Source organism: Hemiscyllium ocellatum, chromosome 26 (assembly GCF_020745735.1).
Source record: "Hemiscyllium ocellatum isolate sHemOce1 chromosome 26, sHemOce1.pat.X.cur, whole genome shotgun sequence".
NCBI classification, from domain to species: Eukaryota; Metazoa; Chordata; class Chondrichthyes; order Orectolobiformes; family Hemiscylliidae; genus Hemiscyllium; species Hemiscyllium ocellatum.
The window spans coordinates 47,389,005-47,408,388 of NC_083426.1; the positions used below are offsets into that span (position 1 = coordinate 47,389,005).

At 46.1% G+C, this 19,384-nt stretch overlaps 1 protein-coding gene across 1 annotated transcript in view; it reads left to right on the forward strand.

The window, feature by feature from the left end:
* Positions 1–19,384, forward strand: part of LOC132828453 (DENN domain-containing protein 2C-like) — a 126,445-nt gene that overhangs the window by 90,792 nt on the left and 16,269 nt on the right. The window contains exons 10-14 of the mRNA XM_060845590.1: positions 4,640–4,749; positions 6,303–6,372; positions 7,702–7,779; positions 10,368–10,508; positions 17,385–17,533. Of these exons, the coding sequence (XP_060701573.1) occupies positions 4,640–4,749; positions 6,303–6,372; positions 7,702–7,779; positions 10,368–10,508; positions 17,385–17,533 (548 nt within the window). The remainder of the gene's footprint in view (positions 1–4,639; positions 4,750–6,302; positions 6,373–7,701; positions 7,780–10,367; positions 10,509–17,384; positions 17,534–19,384) is intronic.

A 19,384-nucleotide genomic window follows, 5' to 3' on the forward strand; every position in this document is an offset into this window, starting at 1 on the left:
GACAGTGTCACACTGGTTCCTCTGTATTCCCTCTCACTGGGACAGTGTCACACTGGGCTCTCTGTATTCCCTCTCACTGGGACAGTGTCACACTGGCCTCTCTGTACTTCCTCTCACTGGGACACTGTCACACTGGTTCCTCTGTATACCCTCTCACTGGGACAGTGTCACACTGGGCTCTCTGTATTCCTTCTCACTAGGACAGTGTCACACTGGGCTCTCTGTATTCCCTCTCACTGGGATAGTGTCACACTGGTCCTTCTGTATTCCCTCGCACTGGGACAGTGTCACACTGAGCTCTCTCTATTCCTTCTCACTGGGACAGTGTCACACTGGGCTCTCTGTATTCCTTCTCACTAGGACAGTGTCACACTGGGCTCTCTGTATTCCCTCTCACTGGGATAGTGTCACACTGGTCCTTCTGTATTCCCTCGCACTGGGACAGTGTCACACTGGGCTCTCTCTATTCCTTCTCACTGGGACAGTGTCACACTGGGCTCTCTCGATTCTGTCTCACTGGGACAGTGTCACACTGGGCTCTCTGTATTCCCTCTCACTGGGACAGTGTCACACTGGGCTCTCTGTATTCCTTCTCACTAGGACAGTGTCACACTGGGCTCTCTGTATTCCCTCTCACTGGGACAGTGATACACTGGGCTCTCTGGATTCTGTCTCACTGGGACAGTGTCACACTGAGCTCTCTGTATTCCTTCTCACTGGGACAGTGTCACACTGGGCTCTCAGTATTCCCTCTCACTGGGACAATGTCACACTGGGCTCTTATTGTTCATGTTCTCACACAAGTTCTAAGAAGGCCTGTGTCATTCTGAACACTAATATCCCTATAACTGAGATCTGTCACATGAGCAATGCCTTTCTTGACTCTTGCTTTAAGTCACTTCTTGCCCCTCAATCTTATTTGGTGCTTTCATTGCTTGTTTGCATAACATATTTCCTCCCAGTGACCCCCACTGTTGTCTCCTTTTCTGTATTGAATCATTCCCAATCCCTAAAAATATTGATCTCACCTCCCTTCATCTTCCTTTTCCCAATGCGCACAGCCCTCCAGGGACTCCTTGTTTGTGATCATGGAGACACTGTTTCCTTATTTACCTCCTTGTTCCTCCTGCATTATCTCCTCCTTGCCATGTTACCATGTTAAAATGAAGTGCAGAGGTCCTCACTGTCAATGCCACTCTTCAGAGGCATCAATTGCAGTCATTATCCACCTCAGTGTGACCTGGGAATATGCTTTAAACTCCAGATTTCAATATCTTCCATATTCAGGATGCAACAGAGCTAATTCTGAGGGCTGGCAATGAATTGAAGAAATGCTTTTAAAATTTAGATCTCATTTTCATTATTACATAGAATTTACATCTCAGACTTCTTGCTACTCGATAATCTCATCTCTCTCACTCGACATATCTTTCTGTTCACTTCTTACTCTTGAACTTCTTCAGCTCTCTCTTCAACGGATCTCTGCTAATTCCCTCAAATATTCTATGTCACAGAAAGGTCAAATGGAAACTGCTCCTTCAGTGCTTGGTGAGCTATTTTCCTGTACATTGGAGTTTTTGTATCACTGTGGAACCATGAGATATAATATGCTTATTCAAAAGGGACAGAGGCAGAAAGTAGGTAACTACACATCGTTGCTTTAACATGTGTTGTTGGAAATTGTTTCAATTTATTGGTAAGAAAATAATAACAAGATATTTGGAAAGTCAAGACAGAAAGCATCAGAGTCAGCGTGGCTTTATGAAGGGTAAATCCTGTCTAACTAATTTGCTCTTGTTCTTTTAAGATGTTGCATGCAATATAGATATTGGGTTTTCTGTAGATATACTATATCTGGACTTTCAGAAAGCATTTGTTCAGGTGCCACTCAAAAGGTTAATAGACAAAGTAAGATCACATTGGGTTTAGGGGTAATTTATTAGCTTTGAGAAAGGATTGGTTAACCAACAGAAAGCAGAGAGTTGGGATAAATGGGTCTTATGAAGATGTAACTAGTGGGGTGCCACAGGGTTCGGTCCTCAGGACCCAGCTGTTTACAATCTATATTAATGACTTGGATTTGGGGATAGAAAGTACAGTCACCAGATTTGTAGATGACATTAAATGAGGTGAGAAAGTAAGTTGCTGTGAAGAAATAAGAAGTTTACATATCGATATAGTAGGCTATTTGAATGCGCCAAAATTTGGCAGTTGGAATTTAATATGGATAAGTGTGAGGTTATCCATTTTGGTCAGAGGAATAGAAAGGTAATTTATTGTCCAAATGGAGAGAAACTTCAGAATGCTTCAGTGCAGAGGGATCTGGGTGTCCTCTTGCATGAGTCAGAGATTTAGAATGTAGGTAAGGCAGATAATAAGGAAGGCAAGTGGAATTTTGACATTCATTGCTAAAAGAGTAGAGTATAAAAGTAGGTATAGGGCTGCAGCTACAAGGTATTAGTGAGGCCACACCTGGAGTATTGTGTACAGTCTTGGTCCCCCACTTGAGGGATATGGGTTCACTGGAGACAGTTCAGAGGAGGTTCACTGGATTGATTCCAGAGCTGAGGGTTTTGTCTTCTGAAGCGGGATTGAGCAGTTCAAGTCTGTATTGTCTAGAGTTTGGAAGGATGAAAGGTGATCTCATTGTATATAATTGCTAAAGGGGATGGACAAAGTAGGTGTAGAGAGCATTGTTCCCCTTGTCGGGCAATCTAGAATGAGAGGTCATAGTTCCCAGCATCAAGGGGCAGTGGATTTAAAACAGAGCTGAGGAGGAATCACTTCTCTCAAAGGTCCATAAATCTATGGAATTCACTCCCCCGGAGAACGGTGGATGGTGGGACACTGAGTAAATGTGAGGAGGAGATAGACAAGTTTTTAATTAGTAACAGGTTGAAGGGTGATGGAGAGTGGGCAGGAAAGTGGAAGTGAAGCCGAGATGAGATCAACCAAAGTTGTATCAAATGGCGGAGCAGGCCTGAGGGGCTGAATGGCCTTCTCTTTATGTTCTTATATGTTACAACCCAGACTTTCTCTCACAATGTCTCTTTTGTAGTTTAACCTTATATATTCGGTTTGTTAGCATGTTATTTTACTGCATATTGGAGTTATATCAAGAGTATACTGAGCAATCCACGTTAGTTTCAGTGCGTAAATTAATGAGGTCATTGTTAATCCCATAGTGCATCACCATGTTGAGTCCACACCTTAAGTTCACAGGACTTACCAGTCTGTCTAATGTCACTTGCCTTGTTACAGTGAACACATTATAACCAATCTCTCAGTCCAATAGATGCTGTAGGAGCAGAGATGTACTGCTGAGGCTATATAAAGCTCTGGTCAGACCTCAACTGGAATATTTTTAGCAGTTTTAGAAATATCTCTAATAAATTGGAGCATGTCCAGAGTGGTTTATAAGCATGATACTGGGGGTAAAAGGCTTGTCTTATGAGGAGTAGTTGAGGATTCTGGGTCTGTACTCTCTGGAGTTTAGAAGGAAGAGAGGGCAAAGGACTCTCATGGAAACTTGCAGATCACTGAGAGGCCTGGAGGAGTGGGCATGGAGATGATGAGGAATTTCCTCAGGCACAGAGGGTAGTGAATCTGTAAAACGCATTGACACAGAGGGCTGTGGAAGCCAAGTCATTGAGTTTATTTAAGATAGAGATTAATAGGTTCTTGATTAGTAAGGTGATGGGGAAAAGGCAGGAGAATGTGATTGAGAAACATATCAGCAGAACACGGCACGGAGGCACAGTGGTTAGCACTGCTGCTTCACAGCACCTGAGACCCAGGTTCAATTCCCGCCTCAGGCGACTGACTGTGTGGAGTTTGCACGTTCTCCCCGTGTCTGCGTGGGTTTCCTTCGAGTGCTCCGGTTTCTTCACGCAGTCTAAAGATGTACGGGTCAGGTGAATTAGCCACGCTAAATTGCCCGTAGTGTTAGGTGAAGGGTTAAATGTAGGGGTAGGGGTGGGTTGTGCTTCGGCGGGTCAGTATGGACTTGTTGGGCCGAAGGGCCTGGTTCCACACTGTAAGTAATCTAATCTAAAATTAACTCGATGGGCCATATGAACTAATTCTGCTCCTGATTCTTATGGTCATTTCTTTCCTTTTCCTGACCTTGAAAAGTTAGCTTCAGCTTTTGCACCAAGAATGGCGGCACGGTGGCACAGTGGTTAGCACTGCTGCCTCACAGCGCCTGAAGACCCGGGTTCAATTCCCGACTCAGGCGACTGACTGTGTGGAGTTTGCACGTTCTCCACGTGTCTGCGTGGGTTTCCTCCGGGTGCTCCGGTTTCCTCCCACAGTCCAAAGATGTGCGGGTCAGGTGAATTGGCCATGCTAAATTGCCCGTAGTGTTAGGTAAGGGGTAATGTAGGGGTATGGGTGGGTTTCGCTTCGGCGGGTCGGTGTGGACTTGTTGGGCCGAAGGGCCTGTTTCCACACTGTAAGTCTAATCTAAAAAAAATGGCCATTGAGGGGACAGACGAGAAGTGATGCTCAGTGAACTAGTGACAGAAACACAGGAGAACATTGCTGGAGCACAAACAAAGTGAGCTCCTGAACCTGTGCCTGCTGACTGTAATTGTCCATGGTTCCTTCATGCTAGGCTTGTTTCTATGTTCTCTAACAGCTGGAGAAGTCGACAAGGCAAGCCCGTGATGCTGAAGAAAGGCTAAAAGCTATTCCTCAGTTCTGCTTTCCTGATGCCAGCGAATGGGTTGCAGTCTCTCAGTTGACCAGGTATGGGCTCTTATAATGTGCATTGGTGATGAACCCTCAGCTATCTGCTCTGTTAAAGCACATGGACTAATCTCCCAGTGTGTCATAACCATAGGTGAGAGCAGCCTTCTCACTCTTCCCATGGGCAAGGGCTGTGACCTGCTGTTTGAACTTGAGTGTGACAGCAGTAATACACATCAGTGGATCAGGAGCAGTTCTAAGGGAAATGGAAATGTACAGTTAGGTAGCACCTTTCGTGGCCGTGGCAAATGAAGTATTTTGAAGTGGAGTCGCTTTTTTTTGGATATGCATCAGCCAATTTTCACACAGGCAGAACCCACCAACAGCAATGTGATAAATCCCAAATAGTTTCTGTTGGGTTGAGGAATGAATATTGGCCGAAGCACAAGGAGACTTTGCTAGCTCCTTGTCAAAGTGGAGCCCCCAGGTTCCTTTGTACTTACCCAAGAGGCAGGGTATGACCTTTGTTAAAGATTTCTCCCGGCAATTGGCACCTCTCGACAATGCAGCATTCTGTCAGTGCTGCAGTGGGAGGATCTGCTTGGGCTAGCTGCTGCTTTCTGGAATGAGGTGGCATTGTTAATGGTGTTCTAACAATGGATGGTCTGTCAGAAACTTTTCTGTTTGGGCCTTACCTTAAACTTAGAATTGCCTAGAAAACCACATTTAATATTGAATTCCTGGTGATGTATTAGGGGAAGGGTAGGGGTGGGGGTGAGGGGGAGCGGAAATCATGTGTTTCAGTTCAGACTGTCACTAAGTGAGGCCCTTTCTAAAAAAAACAAAATCTGCCCGGCCAGAAGGTGTTATGGGTTCACACGGACCTACAGGTACCTGTTACTAGTCTGTGCCCAAATGTACTGACTATATTCAGAAGGTGCTTGTTCACGTGTCGATCAGAGCTCCTGGGCAAGCCAGTACAGGCAAAAACTGGACTGCTTGAGAGGCAATTAAACAATATGAGGGATTCTTTTCATTCATCCATGGTACATGAGCTTCACTAGCAGGACCAGCCTCGTTGCCATGGAGAAGATGGTGGTGATAAGCCAGCTTCTGGACCCACCGCAGTCCATCCGGTGTAGGTGCCCCCATAATGCCAGTAGGAGTAGGGTTCTAGGATTTTGACCCAGTGACAGTAAGGCACGGCGATACATTTCCAAGTCAGGATGGTGAGTGACACGGAGGGGAACGTGCGGGTGGCACCTGCTTCTGTTCTCCTCCTTGGCGGTAGAGGAGGCGGGTTTGGAAGAAGCTTTGTCGCGAGTGGGGAACTGAGAGCTTGCTTGGAGGCGGTGGGGGAGGTGGGCACATGGTGTTTGACATCAGTGTGTAAGCATCAGAAATCTGTGCAGTTTAATGTTAAACCCCAGGGAATCGTAGTGGCCAAGAGGCAATGCCTTGGAGTGTTTGAGTCAGCTAATTGTTATTGCTGTGAAGAAACACATTGTTTAATTGCTGGCCATCACACTGATGGTGAGTCATTATGTGTGATTGTCTGTTTGTTCTGGGGTGTTCTGTAATGTATTCAGTGCCTATTATCATTGCACCAACAGTGAAACCTTCTCCTTCGTTTTGACTGGTGAGGATGGGAGCAGAAGGTTTGGGTACTGTCGGAAACTCTTGGTGAGTTGTGCAACTACTGAACTCAGTAAATGCGAGCGTCATAGGGACTGGGAGTCTGTCTATCTTGATTGAGTCTGTAATCGCAGCTTAAAAACTCAGAGGGCTCTGTGTAGCCTTCCACAGAGCTCACTGCATCCAGGCCAACTCCTATAAATAGTCCTGAGCATGCAACAGGGAAATGAAGAGCAAATTACCAAGAGGCAGCCTCCTCGAGATTAGTGTCTGCCACTTAAAACCATATTGGACCTATTGATGCCATCTTTTGTTGAAAGGGTTTAAAGATGCAGGTTTCCCGTCTTTGCAGTCCTTTGGCCTGGGAAGGAGAATAGTTCATTGCAGAGTATTCCACCTGGATGTAGAAGAATCTGATAACCCTGTTAGGATAAAACAAATTGATGCGAGGCTGTTGGTAGAGTCTTCCGACTGGTCAACACGTTGAGTGACAGGAGAGAAAGGAGTGCTTTGTCTGGACACGGGAGTTACTGCACACAGCGCATTTGAAATAGTAAGCCATGCAGCCCTTCAATCCATTCCACGAGATAATGGTTGGCCTTTTGCTTCAAGACCATTTTCCCATACCCCTATCTCGTGATTGTTTTAATCCGTGGAAGGTGTTTTCGGGAAGGGTAGGGGAGTGACACTGAGAATGAAAACCAATGGCCTGGGCTCTGTCGGTAAATGGAAAGATGGTACTGCCCAGACCTCCAGATTGCCCACTGCTGCGGACGAGGATGTGCAGGGGGCAGGGTGCGCTGCCCCCTTTTAAATCTGGAAGATGCTCCCCCTGTAGGATGGCTGGGTACTGCAACTAGTGGCAAGGGGCAGAAATGAGTGAGGACAGGACTGAGCCACTTACTGAATAGGGGGATGGATGATGGCACAAACCATTCACCATGGAAGGTGGATTGTATCGCTATGTGGCTTGGTGAGTTGGACTGAACCATTCAGGTAGGTGAGTGACTTGAGTGGATAGAATGGGGTCAGATTAATGGTGGGGGAGCCACCATTTGCGTTGGGGGATGTAGCAAGGTTGATGCCAGAAGGATGAGCTGAACCATTGATGGGAGACAGGTGGGAGGAGATTGGACTAAGCCACTTGTTGAGTGGGGGTTGGTCCCAGAGGGATGGGCTGTGCTATTTGTTGGCTGGGTTGGGGAGTGAGGGTGAAGGTGGAAGTTGGACTGAGCCACTCATTGGTGGGGGGAGCTAGGGGTAAAGTGAAACATTGTGGGATGGGAGGGCTATACTGAGCCACTTACTGTGTGTATTTGTGTGTGTGTGTCTGACCACGTTTGGCTGCCTCCTTTAACTTTCCAGTTTTTATTTCAGCCGAACGGGAAAGGGAAAAGGTTGCCAGAGGTTTACTGTATCATCAGTCGGCTCGGTTGCTTCAATCTCTTCTCGAAGGTAAGAATAGATCTGTTGCTCATTCTTCTCCACACCCCCAACCGCCACCACAGCATCACTGCCAACCTCAGCTATTGGGGTTTCTTCTGCACAATGTCCAGTTGGAGAACTTACTGAGTGGAGGACTGTACCAATGAGGGCACCTAGTACCAACCCATCCCTGCCACCATAGAAATCCTTTTGACTTGCAGCTTCAACACAGATAGCTCATGGTTAAGAAACACTCGCTCTGTAAAAGTGTTTTGCCTTGATTTTCCCAATCTCTCCAATCCCTTTCGCTTCTACTTGATGAGGAACCACGCTGTTATGTTTTTTGCATGAAACTCTTAAAATTGATTCTTAAACAACACAGACCCCAGACAATTCGCTGAAGCAGACCATGTAACCATTTACCCTCCATGTCGGAAAGCAGTTGGAATCCCCTGACTCTTCATTACCCCCAGATCTCTTTCATTCCACTGGCTCTTCACAACGTTTCTGCATGAACTGCTGACCCCAGACAGAAAGCGGACACGTATCCAAAAACGTCTGCAATCTTGCCTTCTTGTGATGAAGCCCTCACCTGCTGAGGATTATTTTCATTAGAAAGATGGAGGTTGAGGGGGGGGACCTGATTGAGGTCTACAAAATCATGAGAGGTATAGACAAGGCGGATAACAAGAAGCTTTTTCCCAGAATGCGGGGACTCTATTACTAGGGGTCACGAGTTCAAGGTGAGAGGAGAAAAGTTTAAGGAAGATTTGCATGGAATGCTCTTTACAGAGAGGGTGGTGGGTGCCTGAACACGTTGCCAGTTCAGGTGGTAGAGGCGGGCACGGAAGCGTCACTGAAGGTGTATCTAGACAGATACATGAATGGGCAGGGTGCAGAGCAGTACAGATCCTTAGAAAATAAGGCAACAGGTTCAGATGGAGGATCTGGATTGGTGCAGGCTTGGAGGGCCCAAGGGCCTGTTCCTGTGCTGTAATTTTCTTTGTTCTCTGTTTGTTTTTGCTACCAATGGCAGCTGACTCTCACATCGCAACAACAACTTGTATTTACATAGTACCTTTTAGAAATGTCACGGTGAATGTATTGGCCTCCCTTTTCTCACTGTTCTGCCCCCACCCTCGCCCTCACCCCAGCAGTCTGTATTGAATTGAGTTCAGCAAGTTCTGGTGACTGCTTCAAGCAGCAAGGACCTTGACCTCAACACCTGGAATCACCAGGGCCCTCTGTCTGAGAAGGACGTATATCTGCATCTGTATCAGGCTGGGCAGGGGTTGAAGGAACTGAGTGGGTAGTGGCTCAGTGGTTAGCACTACTGCCTCACAGTAGTTTGATTCCACCCTTGGGTGACTGTGTGGAGTTTGTGCATTCTCTCCGTCCCTGTGTGGGTTTCCTCCCACAGTCCAACGTTGTGCAAGTTAGGTGGATTGACCCCATGTTAAATTGCCCTATAGTGTCCATGGAGGTTCAGGCTTAGTGGATTGGCCACATGTTAAATTGCCCCATAGTGTCCATGGAGGTTCAGTCTTGGTGGATTGGCCATGGGAAATGCTGAGTTACAGGAATAGGATAGGGGATTGTAGCTTTGTGTGGGATGCTCTTTGGAAGGTTAGTGCAGATTCAATAGGCCAAATGGCCCCTATCTGCACTGTGGTAGACTAAAACAAGGGTAAGGTTGTAAGTATCTCCAACTCCACTTCCTGATCAGAACCCCATTGCCTAGAGGGAAAACTATGAGTTTCCATTGAGATCCCGACTGTTCAATCTTGATGCTAAATCCTCCCAGTTAAAGTCCACAAAGCATTCCTGATCAAACAAAACTCGGATGTGCTAAAGTAGGAAATAGACAGGAAGCTGCCGGGAGATGGAGCATTCCCTCAGCCTGTTGTTTCTGGCCTGCAGCCTGGAGTATTTTGAGGAGATTCCGAATGTTTTCCTTGGCAGCTCTTCCTTGTCTTTGTGAAGAGGGAGAAGGCTGATCACCCACAATGTCATATCATTGAACTTATCACACACATACTTTAACTGAAAATTACTTTGGGCTATTGGCTCCCAAGTTTGGCCTTCATTTAGGAGCAACTAAGAATATTATTGGAGCAGGAACATGCAATCAGATCCTGAGGAGATTGGAAACAGCACTCAAAGCCATGCAGATTATAATCCATGATTGGTGAATCTTCACCCAACTGAGCCAGAAACAGAACACTGTGTCAATGTTCTCTGCAGTTGCTATCTAGACTCTGATCTCAGTACATATTGTGAATTGATTTAATGCAAAGTATCGCAATAATCCAAATTGCTCTGTATTCTCTCCCCTGCACTAATAACATCTGTTTTCCCACTCATCACCCAAAGAACACGACTGGGTTATAGCCGCTGTGATTTACCCTGTGTGAATTCGATGTTGCAGTATTGGGGAATGTTCAGTTGTTCTCGATGAGCAGTGAACTTCCCTATTACAAGACAGTACTCCCCACAGGAGTGTAACTCTGGATCATAGGCCCTGCCTCCACTCCCCCAGTTATAAACAGACTGCACAAGTCTTCACCCACACAGATATCCCCACCTCTGACGAACATCTCTCTGTGTGCATGCTCCAGATTCTGGACGAAGTGGAGAAACGAAGGGAGATCTCCCCGGCCCTCGTCTACCCATTCATGCGCAGCGTGATGGAGGCTCCGTTTCCAGCACCAGGCCGAGTTATCACCGTCAAGAACTTCCTGCCAGGGTCAGGGAACGAGGTAACAATCGAAATGTTCACTCTGAGCCTGTGAACGTTACAGGTTGGAATGGGTGGGCTGGTGGTGTTGGGAAGGGGAGACTGTGACAAGATTGGCTTGGAAGAGTTTGCTTTATTTGTATCTTACTTGAGTGGGATGTGGGTGTGGCAAGGCCAACGTTTTGTTCACTGAGTGAGTGGATCTTGATCAGATGGGCCAATGGTCTGAGAAGTGGCAGATGGAGTTTAGTTTAGATTAATGTGAGGTGCTGCATTTTGGGAAAGCAAATCTTAGCAGGACTTATACACTTAATGATAAGATCCTAGGGAGCTTGGCTGAACAAAGAGACCTCAGAGTGCAGACTCATTGTTCCTTGAAAGTGGAGTCGCAGGTGGATAGGATAGTGAAGAAGACATTTGGTATGCTTTCCTTTATTGGTCAGAGTATAGGAATTGAGAGGTCATGCTGTGACTGTACAAGACATTGGTTAGGCCACTGTTGGAATATTGCATGCAATTCTGGTCTCCTTCCTATTGGAAAGGTGTTGTGAAACCTGAAAGGGTTCAGAAAAGATTTACAAGGATGTTGCCAGGGTTGGAGGATTTGAGCTATAGTGAGAGGCTGAACAGGCTGGGGCTGTGTTCCCTGGAGCACCGGAGGCTGAGGGGTGGTGACCTTATAGAGGTTTACAAAATCACGAGGGACATGGATAGGATAAATAGATAAATAGAACTACAGGGCATAGGTTCAGAGTGAGAAGGGAAAGATATAAAAGAGACCTAAGGGACAACGTTTTCACACAGAGGGTGGTACGTGTATGGAATGAGTTGCCAGAGGATGTGGTGGAGGCTGGTACAATTGCAACAGTTAAGAGTCATTTGGATGGGTATATAAATAGGAAGGGTTTGGGGGGATATGGGCCGAGTGCTGGCAGGTGGGACTAGATTGGGTTGGGATATCTGGTCGGCATGGACAGGTTGGACCAAAGGATGTGTTTCCATGCTGTACATCTCTATGACTCTACTGCATAAAGACATTGTCAGGAATTGATTGATTTTTGAATACTGGGGGGATGATTTGTCAGTAGAGAGGAAAAATGGGAAGGAAGATGGACAGGTAGGACAGTTCAAGAGGGGAGTGCTGAGTTTGGAGTTGGATCTGGAATGAGGTAGGAGGAGGGGAGATTTGGAAATTACTGCAGTCGATGCTGATGCCATGTGGTTGAGGAGTCCCAAGGCGGAAGATGAGGTGTTCTTCCTCCAGGCATCAGGTGGCTTGGATTTGGTGTTGAAGGAGGCCCAAGACCTGCATGTCCTTGGTGGAGTGGGAGGGGGTAGTTGAAGTGGTTGGCCACAGGGCAGTGGGATTGTTTGGTGCATGTGTCCCAGAGATGTTTCCTGAAACACTCCGCGAGTGGGCATCCTATCTCCCTAGTGTAGAGGAGACATCAAGAGCAACAAACACAGTAGATGAGGTGTACAGGAAAATCTCTGTCTGATGTGGAAGGATTCTTTGGGGCCTTGGATGGAGGTGAGGGAGGAGATGGAGGCGCAGGTTTTTATACTTATTGTGGTGGCGAGGAAAGGTGCTGAGTATGGAGGTTTGGTTGGTGAGAGGTGTGGACCTAAAGAGGGAATTGCGGAGGGGATGGTCTCTGCAGAACGCAGATAGGGGTGGGACGAGAAATATATCCTTGGTGGTGGGGTCTGACTGTAGGTGGCGGAAATAGCAGAGGATAATATGCTGTGTCCGGAGATTCAAGGGGTGGAAGATGAGGAGCCAGGGGGGTTCTATCTTGTTGTGGTTGGAGGGGTGGGGTTCGAGGGTGGAGCTGAAGAAAGTGGGGGAGATGTCCTGGAGTTGAATTGTTCTTCTTGGTTGCAGATGTGTGAAGGCGGAGGAATTGGGAGTAAGGGATCGCGTTTTTACAGGAGGGGGGGATGGGAGGAGGTGTAGTCAAGATATCTGTGTTGAGTCGGTGTATTTGAAATAGATCTCTGTGTTGAGTTGGACACTGGTATTGGAAATGGAGACAGAGAGGTCCAGGAAGGGGAGGGAAGTGTTGGAGATGGTCCATGTGAACTTGACGTCAGGTGGAAGGTGTTGGTGAAGTTGAGGAACTGTTCAACCTCCTCTTGGGAGCATGAGGCAGCAGTGATACAGTCGTCAGTGTAGCAGAGGAAAAGATGGGGTATGGTGTTCCATGAATCCTATGAAGAGGCAGGCATAGCTGGGACCCATACAGGTGCCCATGGCTACCCCCCTGGTCTGTAGGAAGTGGAAGGATTCGAAGGAGAAGTTTTTGAGGGTGAGGACCAGTTCCACGAATTGAATAAGTGGGTCAGTGGAGGGGGACTGGTTAGATTGGCGGGAGAGGAAGAAACGGAGGGCTTGTAGGCCTTGACCATGGTGGATAGACGTGTATAAGGACTGGATGACCATGATGAAGATGAGGTGTTAGGGACTGGGGAATCGAAAGTCATGGAGGAGGTGGAGGGTGTGGGTGGTGTCCTGAATGTATGCAAGGATGTTCCTGGACTAAGGGGGACAGGACAGAGTCAATTTATGAAGAGATGAGTTCAGTGGGGTGTGGGCTGGCATAGACGATGGGTCAATTGGGGCAGTCAGGTTTGTGGATTTTGGTTAAGAGGTAGAATTGGGAAGTGCAGCGTTGGGGAATGACTGAGGTTGGAGGTTGTGGATGGGAGATCTCCTGAGGTGATGAGATCGTGAATGCTCTGGGAGATGATGGTTTGGTGATGGAAGGTGAGGTCTTGGTTAAGGGGATGGTCGGAGGAAGTGTCAGTGCGTTGGCATCTAGCTTTGGTCTGACTACCACTGTGCACCCTACCCTTGTCCATTGGTTTAATAGTGAGGTTGGGTTGGAGCGGAGGTCTATGCGTTGCATGGGTGAGAGGGGTGGACAGGTTGAAGTGGTCACTGTCACAACAGTAGTTGGATATAAAGAGGTTGAAGAAAGGTGTCCAAGAGGATGGAGTTGGAGGCAGGAGAAGGGGTCTTCGGAAGGTGGGTGAGAGTTGTGATTAAAAAAGTAAGCACGGAGGCGGTAGAAGAAAAGATTAATGTCACAACTGCATGTGGAATTCATTGACACAAGGACACCCAGATCCCGCTGCATTCTGAAGTTTCTCTCCTTTTGGAAAATAAGTTGTGTTTCTATTCCTCTGACCAAAAGAGATGATCTCACACTAAACCTCATCTGCCAAACCTTGGTCCTTTCACCTAACCTATCTATCTTCAATTTAACTTTATTTTTTATTTCTTCACTGCAAAGTACTTTCCCATCTATTTTAGAGACGTCTATAAATTTGGCCACAGTACATTCTATCTGCCCCAAAAAAGACTCCTTTATCTTGACTTTGTACTTTCTGTTGGTTAACCAATTCTCTATCCAGGCTAACAAATTACCCGTACTCCATTGCGATCTTATCTCGTGCATTAGCCTTTTGTGTGGAACTTTATCATACGCTTTCTGGAAGATGAACAGCTTTAACAACATTCATGTCTCTTATTTTTCAGCAAAAGCTAGAATGTTCCTTTATCTAAAGAGAGCTGCAACTAAGAATTTAGGATCTGTCTATAAACTCCCTTTTGTAAGAGTTTAATGATGTACAACGTTGGCACCTTTCAAAGAGTTAGAGAGGCAGATGGAATATTGGCTTTTATTGCAAGGAGGAAGGAGAATAGTTATGGACTCCTCTATTTGCAGACTGCACCTGGAGAGCTGTGTAGAGTTTTGATCTCCTTACTTCAAGAAGGATATACTTGTATAAGACAAAGAAAATCAATTAGGTTGGTTCCAGGCATGAGGAGGTTCCAGGCCTTATGAGGAAACAGGTGATCTTATTGAAACCTAAGATTCTGATGCTGAGATGACATTTCTCCTCTTGGGAGAAATTTGGAGCGAGTGGGGACAGTTTCAAAGCAGCAAGAATCCTATATAAGATGAAGAGGGGAAATTCCTTCTCTCTTTGAACTATTCCTTTTTGGAAATTGACAAAGAGCAACAAAGGTTAGGCCATTCAGGGCTGTGCTCAACAGATTTTTGTTGATAAAGAAGTCAAGAACTATGGCAGGAAGGATCAGCCATGTATACCACAGTGGCTCAGTGGTTAGCACTGCTGCCTCACAGCACCAGGGACTCCGGTTCGATTCCAGCCTCGGGTGACTGTCTGGGTGGAGTTTGCACATTCTCCCTGTGTCTGTGTGGGTTTCCTCCCAACAGTCCAAAGATGTGCTGGTCAGGTGAATTTGTCATGCTAAATTGCCCATAGTATTCGGGGATGTGTAGGTTAGGTACATTAGTCAGAGGTACACGTAGGGTAATAGGAAGAGGAATAGGTCTGGCTGGGTTACTCTTCACAGCGTCAGCGTGGACTTGTTGGTCAGAATGGCCTGTTTCCACACCGTAGGGATTCTGTGATTTTATTGATGGACTGAATGACCTACTCATGCTCCCATTTCTCACCATCTGAAGTTAGCAGGGTGGTGTGAGTTAGTAGGTACATTTTTGAATCCGTGAGGGTCAAGGTAGATGGGCATTTTAATGCAAAAATAACAGGTCAGGAATGTAAGCTTTCTTACGAGAAAGCCTTTTTCATTAGTCTGTTCAGTTCCTTTTCCAGGAAAGTTAACCAAGTAACAGCTTGAAAATTTACCAATTCCTCCTGTCAATGAGTACTTCTAATCTTAACCTGGCAGCAGGAGACGATCAATCTGTAGAGACCACCTAGGATCAGTCTTTGCTGTTTAATTGGAGTTTATCAGGAGGATTGCTAATGAATTGTCAGTCTCCCAGAGACCTGTTGCTGCTGATATGGCATCCACCAGCGTCTTCTGGAAGTCATCGCCATGGAAACCAGACATAATGAGCATGCACTGTTTACTGGAGAGATGTTAGCCTGAGGAATTCTCTCGGTTTATTTTGTCCGTGATAAAATTGCCCAAGCTCATTGAGGAAGTTTATTTTCACATCTGTAGAAAGTTTGTAAAGAAACACAAACAGCTTCCCACAACCTTGGCTTAGCATCTGCTTTAATGGCCTATGGCCTGACCAGAACCACAGTGAGATGCTCCTGTAGCCAGCTCATCTACTTGCACATAACTGCACACGTTAACTCCTGTAGTTACTGGTTACTATCGTTAGTTACTGTGGTTGGCTAACATCACTAGTAACTTATTTTTTGATTCTTTTTTAATTATCATTGATGTTGCCCTTGATTATAACTGGGAGGTCATTTCAGAAGGCGCTTAAGAGTCAACCACATTACAATGGGTCTGGAGTCACATATAGGCCTTACCAGGATGAGATGGACAATCCACAATATTTTCATGGTCATCATTAGATTTTTTTAAATTTGAATTGAAATTCCACCATCTCTCATGATGGGATTCGAACACAAGTTCCCAGATCATTAAACTAGTAATCCAGAGGCGCAAGTAATGACAATACCCTAGGCCATTGTCTTCCCCCGACAGTACAACTATGGGCAGTTACTCCAATGCAGTACTGTACTAAGGGGGTGCTGCATGGTTGGAGATGCTAGCTTTCAGATGAGATGTTAAATTGAGGACCTGCCTGCCCCTCAAGTGGAGATGAAAGATTCCATGATACTATTTCAAAAATGGCAGAGGTGTTCTCCCCACTCTCCATTTTGGTGATTGATTCTAAACATTTGTAATAACAATACAGCTTGTAGAGTGGTGAGTCTTGATTTGTCTCATTTGCCACCCCCAGTCTTTTCCACCCACCCACCCCCATCTCCCATCATTCCCCCACTTCTCCCAATCATTCTGCTCTTCCTGCAGTCAGTCCCCCCTTCCCCTGGTCCCCCCCCCCGTCAGTCACCCCTTTCCCCCTGTCAGTCACCCCTTCCCTACCCCCCTCCCCCAGTCATTCCCCCCCTTCCCACAGTCACATTACCCCCTTTCCTATCATTCCTCACTTCCCCCGTCATTCCCCTCCTTTCCCCCCCGTCATTCCCCTCCTTTCCCCCCCGTCATTCCCCTCCTCCCCCCCATCATTCCCCTCCTTCCCCCCCACGTCATTCCCCTCCTTCCCCCCCACGTCGTTCCCCCCCTTCCCTGCCGTCATTCTCCCTAGTCATTTCCTCTTCCCCCCCCTTCCCCAGTCATTCCCCCCCTTCCCCCAGTCATTCTCCCCCTCCCCCTGTCATTCTCCCCCATTCCCCCTCATTCTTCACCCTCACTCCGTCATTCCCCCCCTTCCCCACATCATTCTCCCCCCTCTTTCCCCAGTCATTCCCCCCTTCCCGCAGTCCTTCCTGCTGCAACAAGGTGAGGTTACAGTTTGGGACATGATTCGGCCATTTGATCCCTTGAGCCTGCTCCACCATTCAGACCAAGATCCAGTTTCCTCCCACAGTCCAAAGATGTGCAGATCAGGTGAATTGGCTAAATTGCCCGTAGTGTTAGGTAAAGGGGTAAATGTAGGAGTATGGGTGGGTTCCACTTCGGCAGGTGGGTGTGGACTTGTTGGGCCGAAGGGCCTGTTTCCACACTGTGAGTAATCTAATCTAATCTAATCTCTCTGTAACTCAAACCCTCCATTTCCAGCAGCATCCTGGTAAATCCTAGTCTTTCCCACAAGAAGAAACATCCTTTGAACCTTTGACAGATCCCTTTAAAATCTTGTGTCTTAATAAGATCACCTCCTCAAAACTCAATTGATTGCAGGCCCAACCTTGTTAGCTTTTCCTCACACAAAAATCAGCTCCAAACTCTTCCAACCGCAGCACGATGTTGTAATGGAGGGTATTCATACAAAGGATTTTGTACTGAGTCTGTCACTGCAGTCTGCTACCAATGAAGCTCTAATAAAGTGGCCCACATTGACACCAGGCTCCTCTTCCTCAGGTGATCGAACTATGTAGACCCATGGATTCAAGACTGGAGCACGTTGACTTTGAATGTCTCTTCGGTTGTTTGAACGTCCGGCATGTAATCCACGTGTTTGCTTCGTTGCTTTTGGAGCGGAGAGTGATTTTCATTGCAGACAAGCTCAGGTATGGAGAAGAAATCAGCTTGGTGTAATATCTGGGTGATGTTAATCCTGTCGGGGCTTGTTTGTGTACGATGGTCACTTTGGATTAGTGGTGCTGGAAGAGCACAGCAGTTCAGGCAGCTTTTGCCCGAAACATCGATTTTACTGCTCCCCAGATGCTGCCTGAACTGCTGTGCTCTTCCAGCACCACTAATCCAGAATCTGGTTTCCAGATACTGCAGTCATTGTTTTTACCTACGATGGTCACTCGTAAATCCAATGACCTAGAGCATGGTGAGAATGTGGAGCTCTCTACCACCGGGCAAATAATATAACTATATCGAAGGGGATGACAAATACTTGATGGTGAATTGAATAAAGATAGAAATGGAAGATATAAAAACTTAAACACACACCAACAGATTCAAGAACAGCTTCTTCCCTTCTGTTGTTCGACTTCTGGATGGACCCCTCAAATTGTAAATTTAATGTTGGTCTCGCTCTGTGCATCTTCTCTGCAGCTGTTACACTGTATTCCTCGCTCTGCTGTCTTACCCTAATGCACTTTGTGTGGTATGACCTGCCGGTATTGAACGGAAAACAAAACTTTTCACTGTACCTAGTTACATGGGACAATAATAAATCAAATTAAGAATATAGTGATTGAATTGGGTTATATAGCTGGGGTGGAAATTCTGTATAAAAGTCAGTATGGTGCAGTAGGGCCAAACGGCCTTTCCCTTTATTGTAAATTTAATTTCTTTTTACCCCTTTTATTCTTTCATGGGATCATCTGCAGGCGACCATTGTAGCCATTTCTAATTGCCCTGAGTGGCTTACTCAGCCTTGTCAAAGGGCAGTTAAGAGTCAAGCACACAGAGACAAATGTCATCCATGGTAGCTAAAGATGGCAGATTTCCCTCTCCCTAGAAGAAACTAGATCAGTTTTTACAAATTGACAGTGGTTTATAGTCAGTGTTACTCAGACTGGTTTTACACTCTCAAAAGTAAAGTGAATTTACTTCTGGAGCTGCAGGGTGGGATTTGAATCCAAGTCCCCAGGGTATTAGCCTTGGCCTCTGAATTATTACTTCAGTGGCACCACCAACTCCCCTTAATCCTAAAGTTTGGGTCTGTGCGGACTGTATATAGTCATGTGTCGGTCCCATAATCTGACTCATCCGACTGTGGAATAGTTACTTTGTTCTAAAGCCTTGATGCCTGTCCTCTCTTTGTCAAATTTAAATCTTGTTTGCTATGTTTATTTATTTTCTATCACTCATGGGAAAGGTATAAAAGGAACCTAAGGGGCAACTTTTTAATGCAGTGGGTGTTGTGTGTGTGGAATGAGCTGCCAGAGGAAGTGGTGGAGGCTGATACAATTATAACATTTAAAAAGCATCTGGATGGGTATATGAATAGGAAGGGTTTAAAGGGATATGGGCCATATGCTGGCAACTGTGACTAGATTTATATAGAATAGCTAGCTGGTTGGCATGAACAAATTGGACTGAAGGGTCTGTTTCTGTGCTGGACACCTTGATGACTCTATGTATCTGTGATTCTCATAACAAGTAACATGCACCACCCCATTAGCTAACCTCACCAACCAATTTTACATCTGAGTTTTAAACAAAGAAACTTTAAATTTGACCACAAAATTGCTAATTTTCTGGTTTAACCTTGAAATTTGCATCAAAATAATCACACACTCTCCAGAAGCTGTTGAATTAATTCCTTACTGTAGACAGTGTTTCACAACACATCCCCAAGCCTGGGAATATATTGAAAAGATTTTAAAGGTCCAGTCTTTAGCATGTGTCTCCCGGTTTCATTTCTCTGCTCTGTCACTTATTGTTGCTGTCCCCCTGAT